The sequence below is a fragment of the Pieris napi genome, chromosome 20 (assembly GCF_905475465.1).
Source record: "Pieris napi chromosome 20, ilPieNapi1.2, whole genome shotgun sequence".
NCBI classification, from domain to species: domain Eukaryota; kingdom Metazoa; phylum Arthropoda; class Insecta; order Lepidoptera; family Pieridae; genus Pieris; species Pieris napi.
The window spans coordinates 10,105,248-10,132,251 of NC_062253.1; the positions used below are offsets into that span (position 1 = coordinate 10,105,248).

The window sequence follows — 27,004 nt, forward strand, 5'->3', positions numbered from 1 at the left end:
AATTGAATGAAATTTATGTTTTTATGTTATAAATAATGTTATACCAATTTCAAAAAGTTAATAGAAAATAAGTTTTACTTTGATTCCTTGCTAGACTTTGAGTTAGCCTACTCCTGTAAGCTTACCACACAACTTCAATATACTGATATTATTATATCGTAATTAGTTAATGATTGGCACTGGCACTGGCATTGGCTAAATACATGTCTCAGAGACTTTTTAATAATAATAATAAATAATAGTAATTTAGGTATGGTCTTAAGATTCAAAGACGCGACTTTCATCGCGCCACAAGCCCACGAGTTGTTGCGCTTTTAATTAATCTTATATATAAAGTTCTCGTGTCACAATGTTAGTTACCATACTCCTCCGAAACGGCTTGACCGATTGTTATCAAATTTTATATGCATATTCAGTTGATCTGAGAATCGGCTACTATCTACCTTTTAACCCCCTAAGCGATAAGGGTTTTTTTCGTTTATATTTTTTTTGATTCAGCATACAATAATAGATACAACCCCTAATTTTAACTCCTCTACGACCAACCCTTTTTTATTATTGTAGATAGTTATTTTTATTGAACTAAAATAATATATCCTAGAAATAATATACATGGCAAAACAAATGTTAGCCGGGTCAGCTAGTAAATAAATAAATTAGACGCCATTAATAGATTGCGCGGTAATACCCACCCATGAAAATAACAATAGCAGCAGGCTCAGAATTGTTACATTACTTTCGTAAAAACTCTAATTTACTTAGCTTCCTAGTATTCTCAAATCAGAGAGAATAATGAAGTTGCGTGGTAACGTTGCTGCAATTTTGCTTATAATAGAAGCTTTTATTTCTAAAAGCCACATGTTTAAGTTTGACCCGGCGTTAGTAGGTCGTGTGTGAGGGCCAATACACGTTGCAAAAGATTTCAATAGGGTCGCTTTCCTCGAAAGCCTTCGAATCTAGGACGGCTCTTTGTCGTAAGGCGCTTGAAGCATAGTGGAAAAATTTTATCTTAGGAAAACTGTTTTTGTATCAAACATTGCTTTATTATTTTAATAAAGTTCGTTTGGACTAATCTCAGATACTGCTGGTTCGAATTTAAATATTTACCTCTTGAATAATCCTCTAAATATAATGTCACTATACTTTGCCTCTTATGAAGTTTATCCTAACTCCATTCTGTATCTATTGAAGGCTGAGAGTTCAAAGTGAGTGGATAAAATATCTATCATCACCAGTACCTTTAAGTAACTGACATTTTCTCTCTCGAAGAAGGCAATCTTTAAAAGTATTCCTTCTTTCCTATCTATAGTTTTCGTACTTAAGTATCGTACGCCAAGACAGAACTATGCAACAAAAAGCGGAAGTGGGTGTGCCATACACACCTCAGAAATCCAAGCAAGCTCTCCACAATCCCCAAAGCAAAAACCTGGCGATGAACAACACTGAACGAAGCAGAGAGCTGCTCAAGACCGATAAGGCTAGTTTGGATGCCTTCTGCCTTATCTGGGGGACATAGGTAAGTCAAATCAAGTATTTCAAAAAAAGTAACAAACTACTAAAAATATTATCACATTTTTCATACGCTTAATCTCATCTCACGATACGATGTTACGAAATCGTCTTTTGACAGAATTGGTACTTGAGATTGTTATTGATTGATTGTTATTAAAAATACTGGCGTAATACATTTTTGTCGTTAGTAAAGTATAGTAAAAAATCATTTAATCATGTAGGTAACATAATGTTCACTTATGACTCGTCAGTAAAGAAATACAAATTAATGCTTCTAATTTTACATTTACTGCCAGTTCTCAAATCAAGGGCGTAGAACGGAAGAGAAGTACAATAAACTCTCCGCCACTCTTTTTAATCGCCATTTTTTACACAACGTTTGTAAGGAGCTGCAACCATTACACCATGTTCCACATGACATATCAAGTAATTAATAATAATTACATAATCTAAAAAAAAAACAAAGACTTATCCTCGATCAGCAGGAGGCATGGTGAAATAGGAGCACGCACTTACATTCTCGTGGCAACAACACGCAAACACATAGTCGAAATAAGCAACATCACCGCATACACGAATTCAAGTACGACCAGTCACCACAAGCAGCACCCGTTTGCGAGCATGACGCATGGCCAGCTATCGGCCCCATCGCCATATTTTAGGGAGAGAGACAACCCGACGCATGGACGTTGTTATCAGTCATCTGTTACGAGGGAAAGGATGGAAAACTCGAAGTATAGGACGTATATCGAACTTATTGATTGTGATTAGACAATCGGTCATATTATCATGATGTTTCATGTCGCGAAATAGAAGATGCGATCATTCAGTCTACTTTTACGTTCTCACCTCATGCGGTAAAATTGTTTTGATTTGACAAATTTTCGACGTGTTTAAAAAAAATCTTTTATCATTCTCCCACGACGAGAGACGCTATATTCGGACACATGCTGATAGCATCAGTCATATAAAGTGAATAAGTGAGCCGTAAGTAAGAAAGATTAAAATTCATTATCCCTGAGTCTATTTTCCAAAATAAAGTAATTTCAGTCAGTCAATCATACAAAGCCGCTAGTATATTGTATATTGTATATTGTATTTGAAAAAATGAGGGATGTTTAACGTAATAAATATTTATGAGTTATTACAACAAAATTATTGTAATGAATTCATTAATACTAATTAATGAGTCATTGCATTTGAATTAGAAAATCAGAGAAAATTGCCTAAAAAATAAACTTAATTTACGAACTATCCATGGGCTTTGATGATTGAATATCCATATTAAATATTTAAGTAATTTAGTGTGCGAGTGCGTGGCGAAGCGTTTCAGAGTAGTTATATCGTAATCTTATAAATTTTAGAAGTTATTATGGTGCGTTAGGGAAAAATGATGAGAGTAAATTTTTACGATGCGCGCGCACCCCGTCACAGAAAACCGACACCCTGAAGTTATCTATAGTCAACATTTTAGATTTTTTGAAGTAAAGTTTTGGCGTGTTAGGGAGAAAGATGAGAGTAAATTTTTTCTATTGTTAGATCGTTTTTTCTATCTTGTTACGCCAAAGAATTAACTTTGTAACTTCTAACGGGTGTACATATGTAGACACACGTTTTTCTATCTATAGGGACTCTATAACACACATTTTATTCGTACCATATACACAAACAAACAGACGTAACACACAGAATACTCATAGAGATTGTGCAAAAAACTATGCGATGTTTGTATATGTATTATTATCATACTGTTTCAGTATCATAGTTTAAATAATTTTGCTTATCTGTCTCAATTATGTTTTATGAAATCATACCTATTTTAGAAATATAGACTGACTACACCACGCGAAAAAGCACGAGTGGATTTTCTTGGTTTTATAAATGTCAAAACCGTTGGAGTCCTAATATCCAGTCGTTGTAATAATATTAATCTTAGCATTTCATTTATGTTTACGTTAAAACATCGCTAACTTAGGAAATTAGCGATTTTGGCCCCATCCAGGCTTGTATTAGTCTGCGAAATAATTGTAACTAGTACGATGTATGGCTGTATTTCCCTACTTCATTAAATTGTGATGAAAATGCATGTGCTGCATGTGATAATTGTTCTTATTTACTTAGCTAAATTTTACTGCCACTTGGCAAATATTTTAATGGTATACAATATTTTGATTTAATATTTCATGAATCTTGCAGTCGGATCTTAGACTATAAACTATTATAAAGCACGTAGTTATGAGTAATGTGTAAGTTTCCACTAACCAAAGCGGTAAATTGGTTTAAAAAAAGTAAGTAAATTAAAATGTTTGTATAACTCTGTATAATTAGGTGTCGTAAAGTTTCTTAGGGTAACCAAGTGTAAAAATCTATAATTTCCCTTCATACCTATCCACCCTACACATCCGGTCAAACAGGTTGCGGTCCTTGACCGGACTAGTGATGTTCGCGTATCGATAAAAATACCCCAGACGCAACAGACAGTAGTGACGTTAGATATTTGAAATAACAATTAAGTAAATAGTTTCTGCATAAATGTCCTATTAAAATGCTATCTAAACGTATCAAAGAAAAACGATCTTAAATATTGCGTTTGTTTGTTTATGTAATAAAATTAGTTTCGCGTAATTAAATTTCATGTCTAAACAGCACTTAGAAGCTAACAAATAACACAAAGTACACATGGCTAAGTTATTGCAAAACCACTTTATCTGTTATGATATCTCTCTTTTAAATCTTCAACTAAGGGCCCTAGCTCTCTAATAAAAAAAAATACAGATCTGAACAGACATTTTGCCACAATCCTACCTGATGTTAAGTGAAATTTGCCATTTTGCACGCCTGTCCAATAGACGCCTATTTAACCGGCACTTAAATGAACCCATATTATACTGTCTAGGGAAGATGAAGGTGTTCCACTGCGCACCTGGGGATGTCAACAATGGGGGGGGTGAAACTCCAGCGTGCTTCTAGATGAGCGTTGTTGGAAATTCCAAATACTACCATATACAACATTTGTCCTAAACCTAAAACCACATACATCTACTGTCTACTGATTGTATTGATAGTCTCACAGATGTCCCCCTAATTATACATAAGATTACTTTTACGGTTCCTCGTAAGATACGCAAACAATCGCGAATTTACCATCATCACATCAAAGTCGCATGCAAATACGTGCCAATACAAATCAATTTAGAAAACTCTCGAGTAAAAAGAATGAAACATTTGTACAAGATACATCGATTTCAAATAATTAAAACATTCTAATTTCTCATTGATTACAAACATATCGCCTATTATCTAATTATGTAAATTATTTATTCATTGAACATCACTATCAGCGCGGGCGCCGTCAGTTTCACGCCAGGTAGCAAGGTGAGCGCCGCGTTCGTAAAAATCGAATTTCGATTTCGCCATTCACTTTATATAAGTTTTGTGGGAAAGTGAGTGCGTGTAATTATATTTGTGTAACAAAAGGATGTAATAGTTAAAACAGGTTCGTTATTCCGTTACTTAGTTACATGATATTAGATAAGTATTTTTTTACGCAAATTTACGTACAAAAAGTTATTCAAGTTTGAATATTACTTATATATTACTTACTATTAACAGCAAACAAGTAAATCACTAGAAAGTCGAATTTTTCTATAGTTATATATTATAAATTGTTGAAAGTACGCATTTATATTATATATAATAAATACTGTCTAAAATAAATAACTTTAACCCCATACATACTATTGTGATCTTCGCACATATTTTTTTTAAGTTTTTGAGACTATATAATGTTCAGTAGTTTTTGCGTTTGAAAAGTACAAAGATACAAAGGTTTCCTGTTTATATTTTTAGTATTAATATATTATACATATGTTGTGAGCTAAGCTAGTGAGTAATGTTCTTATATATGACAATAAAAACCCTACCATTATCGTCATAGCTTCATGACGTTATATTATTTAATTGCTCTAAATATAATCTTGAAAGAGTCTACTACCTTGATGTTCTCAGTTCTTATCAATGTACATAGAACAAATGGATTACGAACATTATCCAGCCTTGCGATTCTGTAACTCACTTTTCGAACTCACACAGCGGTTTTCGCATCGGCGGTCGCTCTCAAATCAATCGTGTAGCAGTCATTTTAAGATTTGGCATTCAGAAAAGGTGGGAGCTTGTAGTTTATTGTTTATCAGAATGCCAAATCATAAAATGACTGCTTCACGTTTGATTTGTGAGTTACAGAATCGCAGGGCTGAGGCAGAAAACAGTTGTGAAAGTGACTATTATGTGTTTATTTCTCGATTCTCAAGGTTGAAAAACGGACTTTGTTATTTTGAAAGGGTCAAACGGTGTATATTTCTTAAGGCTTTACAAGGAAGGTTTAGTAATATGAGATTTGACTGCACTAAGTCGAGACTTAAACTATGACTCCTTTAAGTAAATCCATTGTTTTGGTCGCACTGTAAGTTGTAAACAAGCAAGAAAACGCGAAAATATAAGAGATGGATAAAATTTCCTGGAGACTATGGTAGTAGATCGGAATAAAATCCTGTAACAATCTCAGATATATATGCTTCCTTAATCAGTTTTTGACAAGTATGATGGCCTGAACATACTACAGCATACATAATAGGTAAATTTTTTATTAATTCCAAATCACAAGTTTTATACTTTTTCATATGCTGTGGCTTAGTTATTGATTAATTTTTTTTTTCAAGCCGCCATTATTATTATTATTTTGTTTACGCTACTAGCATATAATGTAATAATAAAAATATAATAAACAGACCCCATAGACATGTCTGAGGAATGTTGTAGGCCTTGATACTATCCATAAACAATATTAAAACTTCATAACTATAGGTTTAGTTCTTAGTATAAAATGGCGTTTAAAAATTTTCCACATTTCGTTTACAAAATATTTTAAAAGTAATTACAAACTATTTCAAAACGGTCGTTTCGAGTCAAACGTTTATATATTTTATTCATATTCAGTATATTGCGTATAAATATCATTATAATAGCCCATATTATAGCAGCGATTTGATTTTTTTTTAAATCGCGGAATATTGCAGATACTTGCTTATTATGATCTTGAAATATTTGTGGAAGTTCAGGGAAGGTTTAAAGGTAGAAATCATAAATAATAAGTAAAGAAAAATACTGAAAACGACTATTGAATTTTCCAATTAAAAATCATTATAAATGGGTAATATTTGGTCAGTTGTGTGTCATATATTTATAGATGGCTTCAGTTGTGTTTCATAGCTGTAGTAGGTTCGATCTCTGGTCTGTTTAAATTTTTTTGTATTATTTTGACACAAATATAATATGTAGCTGAAAAGTTCACCGGGTCATCTAGTATGTATAAAGACTTATGACTTTATTTAGCAGTAACAATTTAGTTATTTAAATATTAAGTATTAATAATTGTCGTTTGCTTAAGGGTTTAATTTAGATTTCCTTTTTTTGTCTATAAATGTTTCATATATTTTGCTTATCATTGTAATCTGTTTTGGCTTTGTATATTGTTTTAGCGTTTTGTTTTATAACTAGGATATGTGATAGCTGTCAGATTACTAATAAATACATAATGCAACTACACTACATAATGCGCAATAATATATTTCATATATTTACAATCAAGTATACAGTATTTACAATTTTCTTAACCTACAAAGTAATAATACAAATTATTAAAAATCAAAACAAATTTAAAAAGTTTGGTCCCTGTGGCAGTGTACCTTTCCCGCTGGCAGCATTTCCTCGCTGTATTGCGATACTTATTCGTTGAGCGAGGAAAGCACCAGCTCTGGGATCACAGGTACAATCTACTATGCGCCAACTTAAATCTTTAATAAGCGCCTGTGCACTTGAATCCCACGGCCCAAGAGTCTCTACTCCAAAGGGAACAAAATCGAAGTTGGAGGAAAGTCTCTTATATTTACTACACTACTCTAATCATAATATGTCTTGATCTGGCAGTCTCGCGAGTTATTTAAAGATATAATAATGGTGCCGGTTTCATTAGATTGACAATTGCTAAACATATTATAAATTTATAATGAATTATTTCGATGAACATGAATACCGTCATTACAGGCGAGTCGACGTCAGTAAATAAACAGAAAAGCACGTGCAGGTATGCGCGGGCGCATGCCATAGTGTCCTGATTCCCAGCTATTGTTATTTGTGTCATTGTTAGGACAAACCATATGGAGAATGAATCGAAGCACGAATACACTCATTTGATTTTTCATGATGTTATGTATTGGGGAGAACAGTACATAGGGGACACATTTTTGACTCTGTCATCAATTCGTTCTTATTTTCATGGAGCTAAGGAGGCGTATCACCTCGACATCCGCCGTTCCACAACTGAGCGTTTTTCAAGGCAGTTTTTGCCGCGCACCACCACTATGTGGAACCAGCTGCCCACTGAAGTATTTCCGAACCAATTCGACTTAGGGTCCTTCAAGAAAAGAGCGTACCAATTCTTAAAAGGTCGGCAACGTACTCGCGAGCCCTCTGGCATTGAGAGTGTCCATGGGCGGCGGACACCCGACATCAGGTGAGCCTCCTGCCCGTTTGCCCCCCGTTCTATAAAAAAAAGGGTGAAAATTTTCTGATTTATCTAGTCATAGATTTGTGGTTTTAAAATGTACCAAGTTCATTGTACCGTTTCGGTACAAGCAAATGACAATAGAGCACATTGAATGAAACATTATTGATATCTTCGGGGTTCCAACGCTTACAAAAGAGAATTATACGCTTATTACGGCGTACTAATTAATGACGCACTCAACGTATCATTATAAAATAGTTTATTAAATCAACTTATTCAGATATAGATAATAAAACCTTTTTTACTTGTTATAGATTCTGGTTTTGAACCTCACCAAAAGCGCCAACATAAAACGACATTAAATTAATTTTGTAATAAGTAGCAGCACTTCATTTCATTCTTTCTTTGTCAGTATAATACAAAACTAGCTAGTGCCTGCGACATCGTCTGCGCAGGATAAAATAATATTTGTCCAAATGATTTTGCGTGAAAGACATATTTTATCTACTTTAAATACCAGAAGCGATAAAAGTACCTTTTCATTTAGGAATCAATTTATTACTACCAAATGTGCATTTTAAATAAATTACCAATTTTTATGGTAGTTATGGTTCACTATTTTGGCTATAATGCCTTACACATAAGATACACTGAGACTTTTTTGTAGGACTATTTAAGATAAACATTTCCATCATACATTAAAGTGTAACTCTAGCAGTTTTGGCAGCGCACGCCAGAATAGCTCGCAGATGGTAGATTATTTCCTACTTACTTGATATTTGGGACAATTCACACAGTATCTTTATAAATTGAAGCCTATGTGTTACTCTGATAAGCTATATTATTGTAAAGTTTCATTAAAATCCATTCAGTAGTTTTTACGTGAAAGAGTAACAAACATCCATCCATACTTACAAACTTTTGCTTTTATATTAGTAGGATGTCCAACACGATTTGGATCGACGTGCCTTGTTAAAGCAGCAAAACAGTGGAACTCCTTCATTTTTTCCTAAAGAGTGTATGGTCTGTCTCAAGCGACAGCTATATAGGCATCTTTGGGATGCTCTCAAATAGTCTGCATGCTAATATCGGGTGCAATTTCGGCAAAACATCTCCAGTCTTGTACAAAAAAAAGTTAGTTATTCCATACCTAAGACACGTGAAATTTGATTTGATTGATTATTATCTAGAATATCAGGCTTAATGCTGAACAATAAATATAGGCAAATAAAACATAATTTATAATTTAAACCAATACAGCCATCATCGTCATATTCTTTAATTGATAAGATAATTAAGTCTTAATGCCTCTATTAGCTAAGCAATTAATTATTAATGTTTATATTTTATCTATTATATACTGGAATTTATCTACCACAGAATACATGAAAAAAGTTATAAAATCTTTAGAATCGACCAAAATTTAATTAGTACTGATTCATATTGATTATAGAACTTAGTAAACATTTATTGCACATTTCTTTATTGACATTGTAGGTATATTTATTTCATTTAAATTAAGCTTTTAACTTTCAGTATCATCTTCAAACACACGTCGTCGAAAAGCATCTAAAACTAAAGCAAACACGTGCTTAGGTACCTACATAAAATTACATTTAAATAAATTATAATGCATTTTTTAGGTGACAATGACACTGGAGGGTGACGAGCCAGCTGGCTGCGTCAACAGAGCCTTCGAGGGAGTCGATGATGGCTTCCAAACGATTGACTTAAGAACAACAATCAGAAGAAATGGGCATTATCAGGTATCTTTTAGGGAAAAACTCATTATTTATTTGAGCTCATGAACAGTCTGTTGCAAAAACCTATGTTAACAAAGACATTATGTTCGCTGAACGAGCTTATAGTAATGTAATTAATATTATATATTTTCATTTATTTTATTTAAATTTCGACATTATCGTAGTGGTTTAGTTTATTTAATGAATAAATTAAATCAATTATTATATTTCAATTATACATAATACTAGCTGTCCCGGCAAACGTCGTTTTGCCATGTATATCATTTATAATAAAAGATGGGTGAAAATTAGGGGTTATATGTATTTTTGTATGCTGTATCATAAAAAAATAATAAACAAAGGTATCTAAAAATTAAAAAAAATATTATTTAGGCGTGGACTATCCTTAACATTTAGGGGGATGAAAAATAGATGTTGTCCGATTGTCAGACATACCCATATGCACACAAAATTTCATGAGAATCGGTCAAGCCGTTTCGGAGGAGTTTAACTACAAACACCGCGACACGAGAATTTTATATATTAGATTTAGCTATACCCTGCTAAGGGAATGGCGGGGTGCGTTCTTCGTTGCCAAGTAGACTTTTTAAAGTATTTTTGATACTAAAACTAACCGAAGAAGAACTGAGTAGTTATAATTGGCTTATGTTTAACTTACCACCAGGTATAGTAACATATAACAGACAAAAATAGTAAATGATTACCAAAATTAAACCCGCATTTTAATGTAAAATTACAACCTAAGTTTTAACATCTCGCTATCCTATTTAAGCAAACTGGCTCCAAAAAACTCATTGTTAGCCCAAAAATAGTTAATGAAAACCAAATTATTAACCATATTTTAATTTAAAATGAAATGCAAAAAAATAAAATCTCGTTATCCGATTAAAGTAAATTACCCTCGGCAAAAAAAATATTTTGCCAAACACAGTAAAGTAAATTTACTCCTAACCTTTTTGTCTCCAAATTGATTAACCACTACAAAAAAAAATTATCTTGAGCGTTTCGTTTACAACCAAATGCTATACCTAAAATAAAAAATAAAACTCTTACAATTTCAATAATCCCTTTTTTAATTATTGAAACAATCATTAAAAAGATAGTCCTCTTAAAACTAATAATAAACAGTTCAAAGATCTTAAAACTAAACTAATAATAAGCATTTAAAAAATCTTAAGAAGAATCAGTCTTCTGTATTAATTCACTGCACAATTAATGCTTTCTTAGCTTTGGCTGGTCGTCCTCTTTTGCGCTTCATGCCAATCGGAATAGCTCTGGCCTCTGAAGGTGGCTGGACGTGCTTAAGCCGAATCGCCAATCCAACGAGATGTCCCAGTGTGGTGGGAGAGGATCGTAAGCCGCAGACATAACTTAATATGGCATCATAATGCTTCATTTGGTAATAAGCCTACATTTTATGTCAATCATAGTGGTTTATTTAGGCAGAAATAGCGCATTAATTTGCTCGCTAAGATTTGGTGATCATTTACTACATTTGGTGTTCGAATACAATTTGAAGTGCAGTCGTGACTAAAATAGCTAGTACTATTGTAATTTTAGACGTTATTTATCTGGTGTTAAGTATATATTTTTGGTAAAAGAACTAAGGGTATCAAAGCATTTTATGGTGATCATTATATTTAACCCCGTTATAATTATGAATATACCATATCACTTTAAATACACCGGTTTTCGTCTAGTAGGTGAGCAGCCTTTAAGGCTTTTCAAACAGATATTTTTCGCCGGGAAGCGAACTTAAGATTCCTATTTCCTAGATTAAGCTGTGATATTTTCATACAATCTTCACACAGCATTCATATGATGGCAGTCTACTAACGAAAAAAAATCGTATTTATCGAAGTCCAAGGTTATGGACTTAGCGCTTTTAAGGTCATTCTTCAGATTCAGAATAGAGAGCAAAAATTGTATAGGTATCTACCAATGAATAATTATGTTAATCAGTGAACTATTAGACACTTCGTATTAAAACTAAAAACAAATTGTTTACATGTTTAAATACTTTTCTTGTACGATCCTTCAGTTCGCTTTTCGTGAGTTTTGTAATTATTCAAGCTACCGTACATAAAACACCTTTTTTAAACCTAAAATTGTAAAAGCGCTGTAATAACAGTCAACTAACGACGCAAACAAATGTTTCCGCGTTTCTTCATTTCCCTCCAAAATAAAATATGGCACTCATTCAGTTTCACTTGAAATTAAATTAAAGCGCTTCAAGTTTCCGCACGTGCGCAGTATCCTAGCATAGACTAATTACGTCATCCAGAGGGATATTTATCTCGGTTTCTCTATGATATGAAAAAAAAAATATTTATAAAATTATTCTTTAATTATTTTGAATTTTGCAAATAATACTACAGTACTACACTTCACTTGGTTATATTAATAATATAGAAATTTGAGTATTATAAATATTAAAGACAGTTTATTACACATTTATTTTACTCAACGTTTGCACCGATTTCAAATATTCTTGCGCCTTTAGAATTACAGTTTTGGAATATCATAACATACATATATGCAAAATATTATATTCCAAAATTATCCGGAAAAATAGGTTTGAAATAAATGTAACATTAGCCAAGGTGCCATCGAAGTATAAGGTTTATCTATACAAGTAATATAGACAACTTATCCTCTGGAGAGGTATATATTCAGTCTATAGCCCAATCCCATACTTCTTTCATAGAATATATAATAACACTTAAAAACACGTCAATTATGACAAATAAAGGATTAACAGCATAATGTTATGGACAAAAGGATCAGTATTTTATCTTATCATAGCGTTATATTACCTTAGGTAGGTATTACGGCAAAATACGACAGTTTCAAATGCATACAGCATTTTTATAAGGAAAACTATTCTTTAAATTATCTGCTCTTACTGGCCTGAAAATGCACGGTTCTCTAATTTGAATTTGGAATCTTATTAAAAAATTCAACTTCACGTCTATCAATACTTGAATAAAAAAGCATATCGAACTCTGTAATATTTATTTATGCTTCATATGTCAAATTAAAAAAAAGAATTCCTGTCTCTGTGAGCCCCTATTCTGTCCTCGTTTGTTTATATACAGTGGAATGCTACGAGTAATCTCAGTTTGTCGCGTGGGGTTGGTCGGGAGAGTGCCGCCCTCTGAAGTCAACTTTTCGTAAACTTGTGATTATGTTTTGAACTTGGTGATAATTTCTTTCTACGCCAAAATGGTATTGTATTTATATTCATTTCGCTATTTAGGTATTGTATTATTACATAAAGTAAATTTGGAGCATTTTTAATAATTTATTTATATATTGTATTGTCACAGTTTAATTTAAAAAAAAAATCGGTTATTCGATTAATTTGAAGTTGAAATATGTTGAAAAATTATTCAACATATTTTTCTAGTTTCATTTGAATCGGTTATAGTTTCCGGTATTTAAATACACAAAATATTACACACCAATTCTTCAAAATATGCATAATTGTACAACCTACTTATCTAGATTTTATGTAGCTTAACGGTACCTAGGTCTAGATTTAAGAGTTAAAATAAAGGTCAAACGGTAACCGGTAACGCGTCAAAGTTCATTATTTAAGCATCAAAATACTCAAAATTTATTATCATATTTTATTTAAAATGCAACATAGAATTAATGATTAACAAATTTGTTATAGCGCACTTGTAAACCCACAAACCTATGAATCAGAAGATTCGATTTATTTATTTATTTACACTTCGTGACTTTTATAGAAAAACAAATAACATAATACATAAAAATTATAAGGGATTCAATGGGCGGCCTTATCGGTAACAAGCGATCTCTTCCAGGCAACCCTAGTAAAGAAAAAACTAAAAAAAGAAATATGATGGATAAAGTGCACCAAATCTTATAAAAAATCACCAACCTTCATCTAAAATAACAAAAAAAACAAAAAAATAAAGATTTATTCATTGCGATGTTAATTAATAAGAAATACAAGAATTACAAATTACAAAGAATTACACGATTGAGCACGATAGAATATGGTTAAGAAATATCATATATTATTATACAGATTTTCGGCTTGCTAATCACAGACTAATAAAAAGGTATTGAAAACCAGTCAAGTATCTCAGGTTATTCCTACATACAAACTTTACCACTATAGTATTAGTGACTAGTTGTTTCCCACGTTGGTACAAATACGTCTGGAGAAAGTTTCATACAAATATGTATTATCTTAAATAAAGCGAGCCGACCACTATAACATATATATATATATTATATATATAACTGTGACCAGCGCACCTATCTCTACGTACAGGGTGGGTATATCAAAACTCATCAATGACAAGAATCTATGTGTGTGCGATAATAATACCCAAAATAATTACCATCATTCTTTCCGTTGCAAGGCACTACTATGTAAAACCACATATACATATAGAAACCAACATAACAAAATGTACACTTATGAATGTGAAATGCTTCTTTTTACATTTACTGCCAGTTCTCAAATCAAGGGCGTAGAACGGAAGAGAAGGACTGGCAATAAACTCTCCGCCGCTGTTTTTTTCTTTCTTTTAGAAGAGAAGAGCATATTAAATGCATTGCGACCTTGATTTCATTGTACATGGTCCTCAGACCGTTCATAAATCAACTGTTCATATGGTAATATGTATTTTATGCGACCTCTTCGACAATAACTATTATATTTCCGTCAATTTACATAAAACCACAAACAATTAAAAAGTTCAACCTTAAAAACTGTACCAAAATTCCGATCTGATTTTGTGCTGTTCGTCTACATACACGCGGTGACTTTTATATTATATAAGGAATAAAAAAGAACGCATTGAAAAAGTGTTTTCGAACTTTGCAGTATATTTTAACAAAATAATCTATTGAAAAGTTTATTAGCAAGAAAAGAATCTAAAGGTTACGAGACACTTTATGTACGTGAAGTGCCCACGTGTTCGTAAGATTATTCAATTACTCTTATCGACAATCATAACTTGATTTAAGCGGCTTCGAATAGAATGTGTCACGTATAAACGAGCTAAATGGTCCTTACGTATATTGAATGGGTATCCGGTGTATTGTGTATAAATAATATACTCTTTTATATATAAGATCAAGACCCCCTCTATCATGACCACCCTAGACAGACATTATTACTCATTCCGTTAAAAAAATCATGTCACCTCATAGTAAATAATAAATACCTTGGAACTGTGTCTTCTAACGCGAAATTTACGTCCACCCTTGCCCAACAATGAAACTATCATCAATTAAAATGTTTAATATAAACCCATAGCTAGATGACTAACAGTTTATATCATAGAACAAAAAGCACTATTTAATGGTTGATTCACAACCCAAAAGCTTCGTGTATTTGAACTCTGGTTGTGTTTAATTTTTGTGCGAAATTAACACTTGTTCGTATGGTAAAAACAACGTGCGGTGAGAATTTGTAGACACAAAAACATATTGTATAAGACAAAAGAATTACCTGGTTGCCATCTATGCCCAGATATAAATTTTACAGCGATATTATATGCGTATATAATTCTACTGTACGTGTGGTTGGCAATGAACTCCTCTTAAACGGCTGGAGCGATTTGAATGAGTTTTTCGATATGCGTTTGGGTGGCTCCCTGGATGGTTTAGATACACAAATCAGACTGGCAGATGGCGCTGCAGTCAGTATCTATGTATTTAATAGCAAATAAACAGCTATAAATCTTCTGTGCATGTTTTCGTAATTAAACTTGTAAAGGACTGGAAAGATTTTGATGAAATTCGAAAATGATTCACATTATAAGATATCTTTTTTTGTATGTAAGACGTCTGTCAGATCCGCTAGTATTATATAAAACTGTTTGTGGATTCATTAACACAGCTAAAGCCACAGGGGTACACCTTGAATTGACAGCATTGTAGATGAAAACATTTAGAACGTTTTAGAAATTCGGAGTTATATATACAATTAAAACTGACGAAATTTTACACAAAAGCTGTTAATAGCTGGTTCAGAAGCTCGACTATGATATATTTAGTTATACAGTAAACAATAACTGGCTAGTAAGAAAAATGGTCGCAGCTCCTAATAAGCATCTTGTGAACCAAAAAACTTACAACTATAAAGACTACTTGCGGAGTTTTTCTCGTTTTAACCGAATCTACGAATGATTAAGTGATAATATATTTGATATTGTCGGATAATAATTAAACATTTATTAGTAACAAAATATACACATAGAAACACAAAAAATAACAAACCATGAACGAACGAATGAAAGAAACAATTTTTTTCTTTTAAAGAACGCGGCACGTTTTAATTGTGTAATGCGTGTGTGTTGTGGTTGTAATTGGCCCTGGTATTATACTGAGGAGCAGACTGTCCACAGCGCTGGTCATTCTGCCAGAGACCACAGCTGATAGCGCCTCAGTCGCAAAAAAATTAAGAATGTAATAATAAAAATACTTAGTAGAAAAAAAAATATTAGTCAAAGTTAGCAGTCTAAGTAATGAAGTCTTGTCTAAAAGTAATAAATAAAATAATTTTTTTAATGTAAATAAAATAATTTTTTTTTAAAATTGAGTATGATATTAGGCTTCCAAGAACATGTGCTAAATTTCGTATGTTCATGTATGTTTGTCCAGAAATATCTCGGAAACTAAAAGATTAGTTAGTCCTGTTTATGATTTAAATCAGGATATTCCAAATTAGAGAACAGTATTTTCATCAAACTCGTTTAATAGTTTGATATACTAATATAGTAAATGGTTATACAACGCCCACGCCTTCGTTTGACAATGAAAATTGTCTTTTGTTTTGCATTCATTACACATGATTACCTTTTTCCGACGAATGAACCTTTATTGTTGATTGGATCAACGCGAACATGCGAACATAACATTTATGAATGACATGTGCGACTCTCATCCCTGAGGTCGTAGGTTCGATCCCCGGCTGTGCACCAATGGACTTTCTTTCTATGTGCGCATTTAACATTTGCTCGAACGGTGAAGGAAAACATCGTGAGGAAATCGATATGTCTTAGACCCAAAACGTCTACGGCGTGTGTCAGACACTGGAGGCTGATCACCTACTTGCCTATTAGATTGAAAAATGATCATGAAACAGATTCAGAAATCTGAGGCTCAGACCTAAAGAGGTTGTAGCGCCACTGATTTATTTATTTTAAATAAAATCTACTAATAAAAAATGACAACAAAAAGAGAAAATAATATTTTAAATCAATTCGATAAATGTTATATACTTATACCGTTCTTTATAAATAATACTTTTAATACATAAGAAAATAAAGAAAGTTGAAAACAATAAGAGCTAGTTCAGACATGGCGGAATCCGTGCGGATGCAAATCGCGCGGTTCTAAACGCAAGTGTTCAGACAGACGCGGATGTAAATGCGGAGTGCCGTAATCCGCATAGAGTGACAGCGTTCTAGTCCAATCATGGAAGTCGAAGAAGCAATATGTGTGTACTTGTTGCTCCGTAAAAAAGAAAGAAAGAAGAAACGGCAGTATTGGGTGCATCCAATATTACGTGATCGGCTCACCCATGGTCAGTTTCTGACTTTATATCCAAAATTAAGAAGTTTTGAACCAAAATTCTTTAATTATTTGAGAATGTCGATAAATTCATTTGATGAATTATTAGAAATGATCAGTGAACAAATTGCATCTAATGATACCCATATGAGGTCAAGCGTGGCCCCAGAAGAAAAACTCGTGATTACATTAAGGTAAGATATTTATTTTATACATCAGAATATATGTTTTGTACTATAGAAGACTGTGAGTCGTCAGTGCTATTGCATGATAAAGGCGATGGAGACTCTCCTGGTACGATTGTAGAATATCCTGTAAAATATCCTTGTGGGTTTGAATATTGTTGGTTTTGCCAAAATACTTCATTAGGCGTGTTCTGCTGGCTCGTGATATGAATAGGCGCTGGTAATTTCTGCCCTTTCTGTATTACCTGGAGTAATTCAATTTTAGTAGCCAAACGCTTATTTTCTGGAATTTTTTTTAACTCTTTATACAATGACATACAAAAAAGCTTATCATCATCATCTTGCTTTGACATACTTTCTTGTAATTGTCTCTGTATTTTATCCCTTGATTCAATGCTATTTTCTAATATGTCAGCCAATCGCTCTTCTGAAGTAATTTTAGTCTTCTTCCTTTTATTGGGTACTGGTTGTATTTCACGTGCATTAACAAAATTATCTTGGTTTTGGTCAATGTTTTGAATTCCTTCATTTTTGGCTTCATGTATGTTTGATGTCGTTTCTTTGTTTTCTACTGTCTTCTGAAGAAAAGAAAGCCGGTCAAAATACATGTATTTTGAACCTTTACATGCACCAGAACCAGAAGGAATTGATTTGCCTTTCTTGAATTCCTTATTATAAGCATCCCGTATATTCTTCCACTTTTTTTGTAAAGTTACACCTGGAACAGAAATCAGTATTTTTAACAAAATTGTAGACTTATAAATACAGGAGCGGTCAAATATTTGAAGACACTCAAAAATTTGAAAAATTTAAAATAAAATAATTGACACTCATTATTTTAAACTAGCTGGTGCCCGCGACTTATAATTAATAAATGAAAAGTTTGCAACTTTGTTAACAAAACGATACAGATCAAGATTATATTGTTTCAGATATCTGGGTACTGGTTGTTCCTTTGGAGAACTGCATTACAACTTTCGTCTTGGCAAATCTACAATTACAGGAATTGTCCGTGAAGTATGTGAAGCTCTGTGGGAAAAAGTCGCAAAAAATGTCATGCCTGAACCCAGCGAAGATATATGGAAGAAAATAGCTACAGATTTTGAAAAATATGCAAATTTCCCCAATTGCATTGGCGCCATAGATGGCAAGCATATAAGGATTACAAAACCCAATGATTCTGGATCTTTGTATTATAATTACAAAACTTTTTTTTCCATAGTGCTGTTGGCACTTTGTGATAGTAACTATTGTTTTTCTTTCATAGATATTGGATCATATGGAAAAAGTAGTGATTCTGCAATTTTTAAAAATTCGGTATTTTATAAAAGATTAATAGAAAAGTCATTACACATACCAAAACCTAAACCAATATCTAACACAGATCCTACGCCATTGCCATACGTCATAGTTGGCGATGAAGCGTTTGGTTTATCCGAAACTGTAATGCGACCCTATGCAGGTAGAGGGCTATCATACGAAAAAAATATATTTAATTACAGGTTATCAAGAGCTCGACGTTATATTGAATGCACTTTTGGAATTCTGGCAAACAAGTGGCGCATTTTTCATAGGCCTATAAACGTTAATATAGACTTTGCCGAAGACATAATAAAGGCCTGTTGTGTGCTACACAATTTTGTTAGAACTAGAGATGGTATACAGTTTGAAGATACTTTATATACTGGGCCAATGAGTAATCTTAATACATTACATGCAGGAAGGGGTACACCGTCATCATTAAATATTAGAGACAAATATGCTAATTACTTTGTAAATGAGGGTCGTGTAGAATGGCAAGACACAAAAATATAAAAACTTGAGAGGTGTCAAGGGACACCCGGATAGAACGAAGTTGACCTCACTGGAGGCGAGTACTAGAGGCGAGTAGCGAGGCGTGGTGTTTGCGTGCGTGAGAATCGTGAGATTTTTCCCGCGCCCGATACTTACCTCCAATCACAATAACAACATTTTTATATAGTTTAGTTATTTGGGGTGGACTGTCAATTACAAAATATGTAAACTACCCTGATAAATGTAAAATTAAATACATACTGACCAAAAAGAACCTTTTTTTCCAAAGAATCCTCATTTTCTCCAAAAATATCCACCAGCTCCTGCCAAGCTCCGTTTCTAATAATTTTATTGGAATATTCTGCACATTGGATGTCCCACAAAGCAGGTCTCTTTTCCACCTCATCGATGAATAGCTCGGTGTCGAAGCGATCCATTGTCACCGTCCGATACGCGCGGCTTCCGCAGAGCAACTGAACGCGCTCTAGGTACGTCAAGTAAATAGATCCGAGCGGCAACCGCGCGAATTCATTTTCTAGCGGTTGAGTGGCGGTAGCCGCGCGGTTTGTCAATCCGCGCGGACAGGTATGAACGAATTTATAGGCGCTAATGTAAATAAGATCCGCGCGGTCTAACCGCGCGATTTGCATCCGCACGGATTCCGCCATGTCTGAACTAGCTCTAAGTTTCAACTTAAATAGAACTTACAAGAAAAATAACAGTAAATTTTCATTGCCAATTACGGAAACATTAATAATTCCTTTATACTTGATTTAAGCGGCTTCGAATAGAATGTGTCACGTATAAACGAGCTAAATGGTCCTTACGTATATTGAATGGGTATCCGGTGTATTGTGTATAAATAATATACTCTTTTATATATAAGATCAAGACCCCCTCTATCATGACCACCCTAGACAGACATTATTACTCATTCCGTTAAAAAAATCATGTCACCTCATAGTAAATAATAAATACCTTGGAACTGTGTCTTCTAACGCGAAATTTACGTCCACCCTTGCCCAACAATGAAACTATCATCAATTAAAATGTTTAATATAAACCCATAGCTAGATGACTAACAGTTTATATCATAGAACAAAAAGCACTATTTAATGGTTGATTCACAACCCAAAAGCTTCGTGTATTTGAACTCTGGTTGTGTTTAATTTTTGTGCGAAATTAACACTTGTTCGTATGGTAAAAACAACGTGCGGTGAGAATTTGTAGACACAAAAACATATTGTATAAGACAAAAGAATTACCTGGTTGCCATCTATGCCCAGATATAAATTTTACAGCGATATTATATGCGTATATAATTCTACTGTACGTGTGGTTGGCAATGAACTCCTCTTAAACGGCTGGAGCGATTTGAATGAGTTTTTCGATATGCGTTTGGGTGGCTCCCTGGATGGTTTAGATACACAAATCAGACTGGCAGATGGCGCTGCAGTCAGTATCTATGTATTTAATAGCAAATAAACAGCTATAAATCTTCTGTGCATGTTTTCGTAATTAAACTTGTAAAGGACTGGAAAGATTTTGATGAAATTCGAAAATGATTCACATTATAAGATATCTTTTTTTGTATGTAAGACGTCTGTCAGATCCGCTAGTATTATATAAAACTGTTTGTGGATTCATTAACACAGCTAAAGCCACAGGGGTACACCTTGAATTGACAGCATTGTAGATGAAAACATTTAGAACGTTTTAGAAATTCGGAGTTATATATACAATTAAAACTGACGAAATTTTACACAAAAGCTGTTAATAGCTGGTTCAGAAGCTCGACTATGATATATTTAGTTATACAGTAAACAATAACTGGCTAGTAAGAAAAATGGTCGCAGCTCCTAATAAGCATCTTGTGAACCAAAAAACTTACAACTATAAAGACTACTTGCGGAGTTTTTCTCGTTTTAACCGAATCTACGAATGATTAAGTGATAATATATTTGATATTGTCGGATAATAATTAAACATTTATTAGTAACAAAATATACACATAGAAACACAAAAAATAACAAACCATGAACGAACGAATGAAAGAAACAATTTTTTTCTTTTAAAGAACGCGGCACGTTTTAATTGTGTAATGCGTGTGTGTTGTGGTTGTAATTGGCCCTGGTATTATACTGAGGAGCAGACTGTCCACAGCGCTGGTCATTCTGCCAGAGACCACAGCTGATAGCGCCTCAGTCGCAAAAAAATTAAGAATGTAATAATAAAAATACTTAGTAGAAAAAAAAATATTAGTCAAAGTTAGCAGTCTAAGTAATGAAGTCTTGTCTAAAAGTAATAAATAAAATAATTTTTTTAATGTAAATAAAATAATTTTTTTTTAAAATTGAGTATGATATTAGGCTTCCAAGAACATGTGCTAAATTTCGTATGTTCATGTATGTTTGTCCAGAAATATCTCGGAAACTAAAAGATTAGTTAGTCCTGTTTATGATTTAAATCAGGATATTCCAAATTAGAGAACAGTATTTTCATCAAACTCGTTTAATAGTTTGATATACTAATATAGTAAATGGTTATACAACGCCCACGCCTTCGTTTGACAATGAAAATTGTCTTTTGTTTTGCATTCATTACACATGATTACCTTTTTCCGACGAATGAACCTTTATTGTTGATTGGATCAACGCGAACATGCGAACATAACATTTATGAATGACATGTGCGACTCTCATCCCTGAGGTCGTAGGTTCGATCCCCGGCTGTGCACCAATGGACTTTCTTTCTATGTGCGCATTTAACATTTGCTCGAACGGTGAAGGAAAACATCGTGAGGAAATCGATATGTCTTAGACCCAAAACGTCTACGGCGTGTGTCAGACACTGGAGGCTGATCACCTACTTGCCTATTAGATTGAAAAATGATCATGAAACAGATTCAGAAATCTGAGGCTCAGACCTAAAGAGGTTGTAGCGCCACTGATTTATTTATTTTAAATAAAATCTACTAATAAAAAATGACAACAAAAAGAGAAAATAATATTTTAAATCAATTCGATAAATGTTATATACTTATACCGTTCTTTATAAATAATACTTTTAATACATAAGAAAATAAAGAAAGTTGAAAACAATAAGAGCTAGTTCAGACATGGCGGAATCCGTGCGGATGCAAATCGCGCGGTTCTAAACGCAAGTGTTCAGACAGACGCGGATGTAAATGCGGAGTGCCGTAATCCGCATAGAGTGACAGCGTTCTAGTCCAATCATGGAAGTCGAAGAAGCAATATGTGTGTACTTGTTGCTCCGTAAAAAAGAAAGAAAGAAGAAACGGCAGTATTGGGTGCATCCAATATTACGTGATCGGCTCACCCATGGTCAGTTTCTGACTTTATATCCAAAATTAAGAAGTTTTGAACCAAAATTCTTTAATTATTTGAGAATGTCGATAAATTCATTTGATGAATTATTAGAAATGATCAGTGAACAAATTGCATCTAATGATACCCATATGAGGTCAAGCGTGGCCCCAGAAGAAAAACTCGTGATTACATTAAGGTAAGATATTTATTTTATACATCAGAATATATGTTTTGTACTATAGAAGACTGTGAGTCGTCAGTGCTATTGCATGATAAAGGCGATGGAGACTCTCCTGGTACGATTGTAGAATATCCTGTAAAATATCCTTGTGGGTTTGAATATTGTTGGTTTTGCCAAAATACTTCATTAGGCGTGTTCTGCTGGCTCGTGATATGAATAGGCGCTGGTAATTTCTGCCCTTTCTGTATTACCTGGAGTAATTCAATTTTAGTAGCCAAACGCTTATTTTCTGGAATTTTTTTTAACTCTTTATACAATGACATACAAAAAAGCTTATCATCATCATCTTGCTTTGACATACTTTCTTGTAATTGTCTCTGTATTTTATCCCTTGATTCAATGCTATTTTCTAATATGTCAGCCAATCGCTCTTCTGAAGTAATTTTAGTCTTCTTCCTTTTATTGGGTACTGGTTGTATTTCACGTGCATTAACAAAATTATCTTGGTTTTGGTCAATGTTTTGAATTCCTTCATTTTTGGCTTCATGTATGTTTGATGTCGTTTCTTTGTTTTCTACTGTCTTCTGAAGAAAAGAAAGCCGGTCAAAATACATGTATTTTGAACCTTTACATGCACCAGAACCAGAAGGAATTGATTTGCCTTTCTTGAATTCCTTATTATAAGCATCCCGTATATTCTTCCACTTTTTTTGTAAAGTTACACCTGGAACAGAAATCAGTATTTTTAACAAAATTGTAGACTTATAAATACAGGAGCGGTCAAATATTTGAAGACACTCAAAAATTTGAAAAATTTAAAATAAAATAATTGACACTCATTATTTTAAACTAGCTGGTGCCCGCGACTTATAATTAATAAATGAAAAGTTTGCAACTTTGTTAACAAAACGATACAGATCAAGATTATATTGTTTCAGATATCTGGGTACTGGTTGTTCCTTTGGAGAACTGCATTACAACTTTCGTCTTGGCAAATCTACAATTACAGGAATTGTCCGTGAAGTATGTGAAGCTCTGTGGGAAAAAGTCGCAAAAAATGTCATGCCTGAACCCAGCGAAGATATATGGAAGAAAATAGCTACAGATTTTGAAAAATATGCAAATTTCCCCAATTGCATTGGCGCCATAGATGGCAAGCATATAAGGATTACAAAACCCAATGATTCTGGATCTTTGTATTATAATTACAAAACTTTTTTTTCCATAGTGCTGTTGGCACTTTGTGATAGTAACTATTGTTTTTCTTTCATAGATATTGGATCATATGGAAAAAGTAGTGATTCTGCAATTTTTAAAAATTCGGTATTTTATAAAAGATTAATAGAAAAGTCATTACACATACCAAAACCTAAACCAATATCTAACACAGATCCTACGCCATTGCCATACGTCATAGTTGGCGATGAAGCGTTTGGTTTATCCGAAACTGTAATGCGACCCTATGCAGGTAGAGGGCTATCATACGAAAAAAATATATTTAATTACAGGTTATCAAGAGCTCGACGTTATATTGAATGCACTTTTGGAATTCTGGCAAACAAGTGGCGCATTTTTCATAGGCCTATAAACGTTAATATAGACTTTGCCGAAGACATAATAAAGGCCTGTTGTGTGCTACACAATTTTGTTAGAACTAGAGATGGTATACAGTTTGAAGATACTTTATATACTGGGCCAATGAGTAATCTTAATACATTACATGCAGGAAGGGGTACACCGTCATCATTAAATATTAGAGACAAATATGCTAATTACTTTGTAAATGAGGGTCGTGTAGAATGGCAAGACACAAAAATATAAAAACTTGAGAGGTGTCAAGGGACACCCGGATAGAACGAAGTTGACCTCACTGGAGGCGAGTACTAGAGGCGAGTAGCGAGGCGTGGTGTTTGCGTGCGTGAGAATCGTGAGATTTTTCCCGCGCCCGATACTTACCTCCAATCACAATAACAACATTTTTATATAGTTTAGTTATTTGGGGTGGACTGTCAATTACAAAATATGTAAACTACCCTGATAAATGTAAAATTAAATACATACTGACCAAAAAGAACCTTTTTTTCCAAAGAATCCTCATTTTCTCCAAAAATATCCACCAGCTCCTGCCAAGCTCCGTTTCTAATAATTTTATTGGAATATTCTGCACATTGGATGTCCCACAAAGCAGGTCTCTTTTCCACCTCATCGATGAATAGCTCGGTGTCGAAGCGATCCATTGTCACCGTCCGATACGCGCGGCTTCCGCAGAGCAACTGAACGCGCTCTAGGTACGTCAAGTAAATAGATCCGAGCGGCAACCGCGCGAATTCATTTTCTAGCGGTTGAGTGGCGGTAGCCGCGCGGTTTGTCAATCCGCGCGGACAGGTATGAACGAATTTATAGGCGCTAATGTAAATAAGATCCGCGCGGTCTAACCGCGCGATTTGCATCCGCACGGATTCCGCCATGTCTGAACTAGCTCTAAGTTTCAACTTAAATAGAACTTACAAGAAAAATAACAGTAAATTTTCATTGCCAATTACGGAAACATTAATAATTCCTTTATAGTGTAAAATCTTGAACAAAAGAGAATAAATATTCATAACCTATTGTTTTCAGAATATATAAACTTAAAAAGTCGCCCATTGGTTAAATTATACTTTTTAAGATATTGTATTAAATGTATTTTTAAAAATATTATTAATTTTAAATTCATCTTATATATTATTTAATCTAGTATTTTCATGTCAATTTTCTTTGTATATGATCACTTACAACTGTAATAATGACAGTTTTATGAAACAGAGAAATCTTTAGAAGTAAGATTATGTACCCGTAATCCCCGAATGGGGCACGGAATACATTTCTGTTAGGTATGTCTCTACAAATAAGGATTTGTAGGAGCATAAGTTACCATTGATAATCTTGCATCGAACTTAATATCCTGCGTTCACGACTCGGGTTTTTACAAATGTTTAATATTCGCGAAAAGTCATTAATTATAAAAATACTAACATAATAATTCTATACCATCAGATATCTCAAATGTATTTAAAAATAAAGTAAATTAATAAATAAATGTAATAAAATAAAGAAGATACACTTAAATGTCTACATTATCTTTCTCACGGTCGTGACTTCAAATCCCGGCTGAATTATCCTTTCTATGTAAATAATTGCTTGTATGGTGAAAGTATATATGGAAACTGGCATTTCTGAAGACTGCGGGTGAGATACTGAAATGAGACTTAGCACAAAATAAGAATGTAATGGATTTCTCGTCTCTAAATCTAAAGCTTAGGTTTCCTAGAAAAGCTGTTAAGTTTAATAACCGTAAAATGACGGCCGTTAGTTAACGGCACCGCTTTTCTAGGAAACCTAAGCTTAACAGTCAACATCGACATCGTTAAGTACAACTCCCGAATGTCTTACCTAATAAGTTTTTGACAACTAACCTGATATAAGATATGTATATTGTAAATGTTGCTCACCCAGAGCAACATATACATATATCAGTTCAAAACCCATAAAGGATTAAAGCACTAATGAGATATTATTAGATAATGGTTGTAATAATAAATAACAGTAGGTTATCAATAAATCACGACCCATTCGTAAGAAACGAATTAATAAGAGACCGGAACTTATTATGTTTATCATGATTTAATGCTCTTATCAATTCACCCACATACACTGTAATTATATTGAGTGCACATTTTACAAGTACTTCCGTTTTGTCAGCAATTGAGACATTGTTTTATACAAGAAGGATGTTAAGAGAGTCTTATTTATAGTGGCCCATGAAATTGAATCTAGTCGAGGTTTAACTCAATATTGCCATGGATGGGGTAATGGTTGCAAGTATCTTGTAGAAAAATAATAATTAAAAAAAACTTTTTTTAAAAAACGGGTTGCTCGATGGCACAGAGCGCCCCACGCTTTTTCACAATAATACCAGTATTTTTTGTTCATTACCATTTTCAGCCTAAATTAGGAATTATTTTTCACTTTTTAGTTTGATGTGCTTTAAAGGCGTGGTTTTTAGTTTTTTTAAACTATTATTCATTTTTTATTTTTTAGTTAATTTTTTTTATTTTTTTTTCGGATTATTG

At 33.4% G+C, this 27,004-nt stretch overlaps 5 protein-coding genes across 6 annotated transcripts in view; 3 read left to right on the forward strand and 2 right to left on the reverse strand.

Moving 5' to 3' along the window:
• Positions 1–4,863: 4,863 nt before the first annotated feature.
• Positions 4,864–27,004, forward strand: part of LOC125059691 (solute carrier organic anion transporter family member 4A1) — a 60,144-nt gene continuing 38,003 nt past the window's right edge. Inside the window, exons 1-2 of one of the 2 annotated variants that reach the window (XM_047664236.1) lie at positions 4,864–5,008; positions 9,721–9,843. In XM_047664236.1, coding sequence (XP_047520192.1) covers positions 9,727–9,843 — 117 coding nt within the window. In that variant the 5' untranslated portion in view covers positions 4,864–5,008; positions 9,721–9,726. Of the gene's footprint in view, positions 5,009–9,720; positions 9,844–12,954; positions 13,069–27,004 lie in introns of those variants that run through there. The other variant, XM_047664237.1, reaches the window with a different exon arrangement.
• Positions 17,171–19,413, forward strand: LOC125059699 (protein ALP1-like). The gene is made up of 2 exons (XM_047664245.1): positions 17,171–17,597; positions 18,521–19,413. The coding sequence occupies exons 1-2, from the start codon at positions 17,308–17,310 to the stop codon at positions 19,401–19,403; spliced, it is 1,173 nt and encodes a 390-aa protein (XP_047520201.1). The 5' UTR covers positions 17,171–17,307; the 3' UTR covers positions 19,404–19,413.
• Positions 17,588–20,067, reverse strand: LOC125059702. The gene is made up of 2 exons (XM_047664248.1): positions 19,648–20,067; positions 17,588–18,306 (listed from the first exon to the last, which is right to left on the reverse strand). The coding sequence occupies exons 1-2, from the start codon at positions 20,048–20,050 to the stop codon at positions 17,612–17,614; spliced, it is 1,098 nt and encodes a 365-aa protein (XP_047520204.1). The 5' UTR covers positions 20,051–20,067; the 3' UTR covers positions 17,588–17,611.
• Positions 19,904–24,723, forward strand: LOC125059701 (protein ALP1-like). The gene is made up of 3 exons (XM_047664247.1): positions 19,904–20,005; positions 22,527–22,907; positions 23,831–24,723. Exons 2-3 carry the CDS (start codon positions 22,618–22,620, stop codon positions 24,711–24,713), a joined length of 1,173 nt encoding a protein of 390 aa, XP_047520203.1. The 5' UTR covers positions 19,904–20,005; positions 22,527–22,617; the 3' UTR covers positions 24,714–24,723.
• Positions 22,898–25,377, reverse strand: LOC125059703. The gene is made up of 2 exons (XM_047664249.1): positions 24,958–25,377; positions 22,898–23,616 (listed from the first exon to the last, which is right to left on the reverse strand). The coding sequence occupies exons 1-2, from the start codon at positions 25,358–25,360 to the stop codon at positions 22,922–22,924; spliced, it is 1,098 nt and encodes a 365-aa protein (XP_047520205.1). The 5' UTR covers positions 25,361–25,377; the 3' UTR covers positions 22,898–22,921.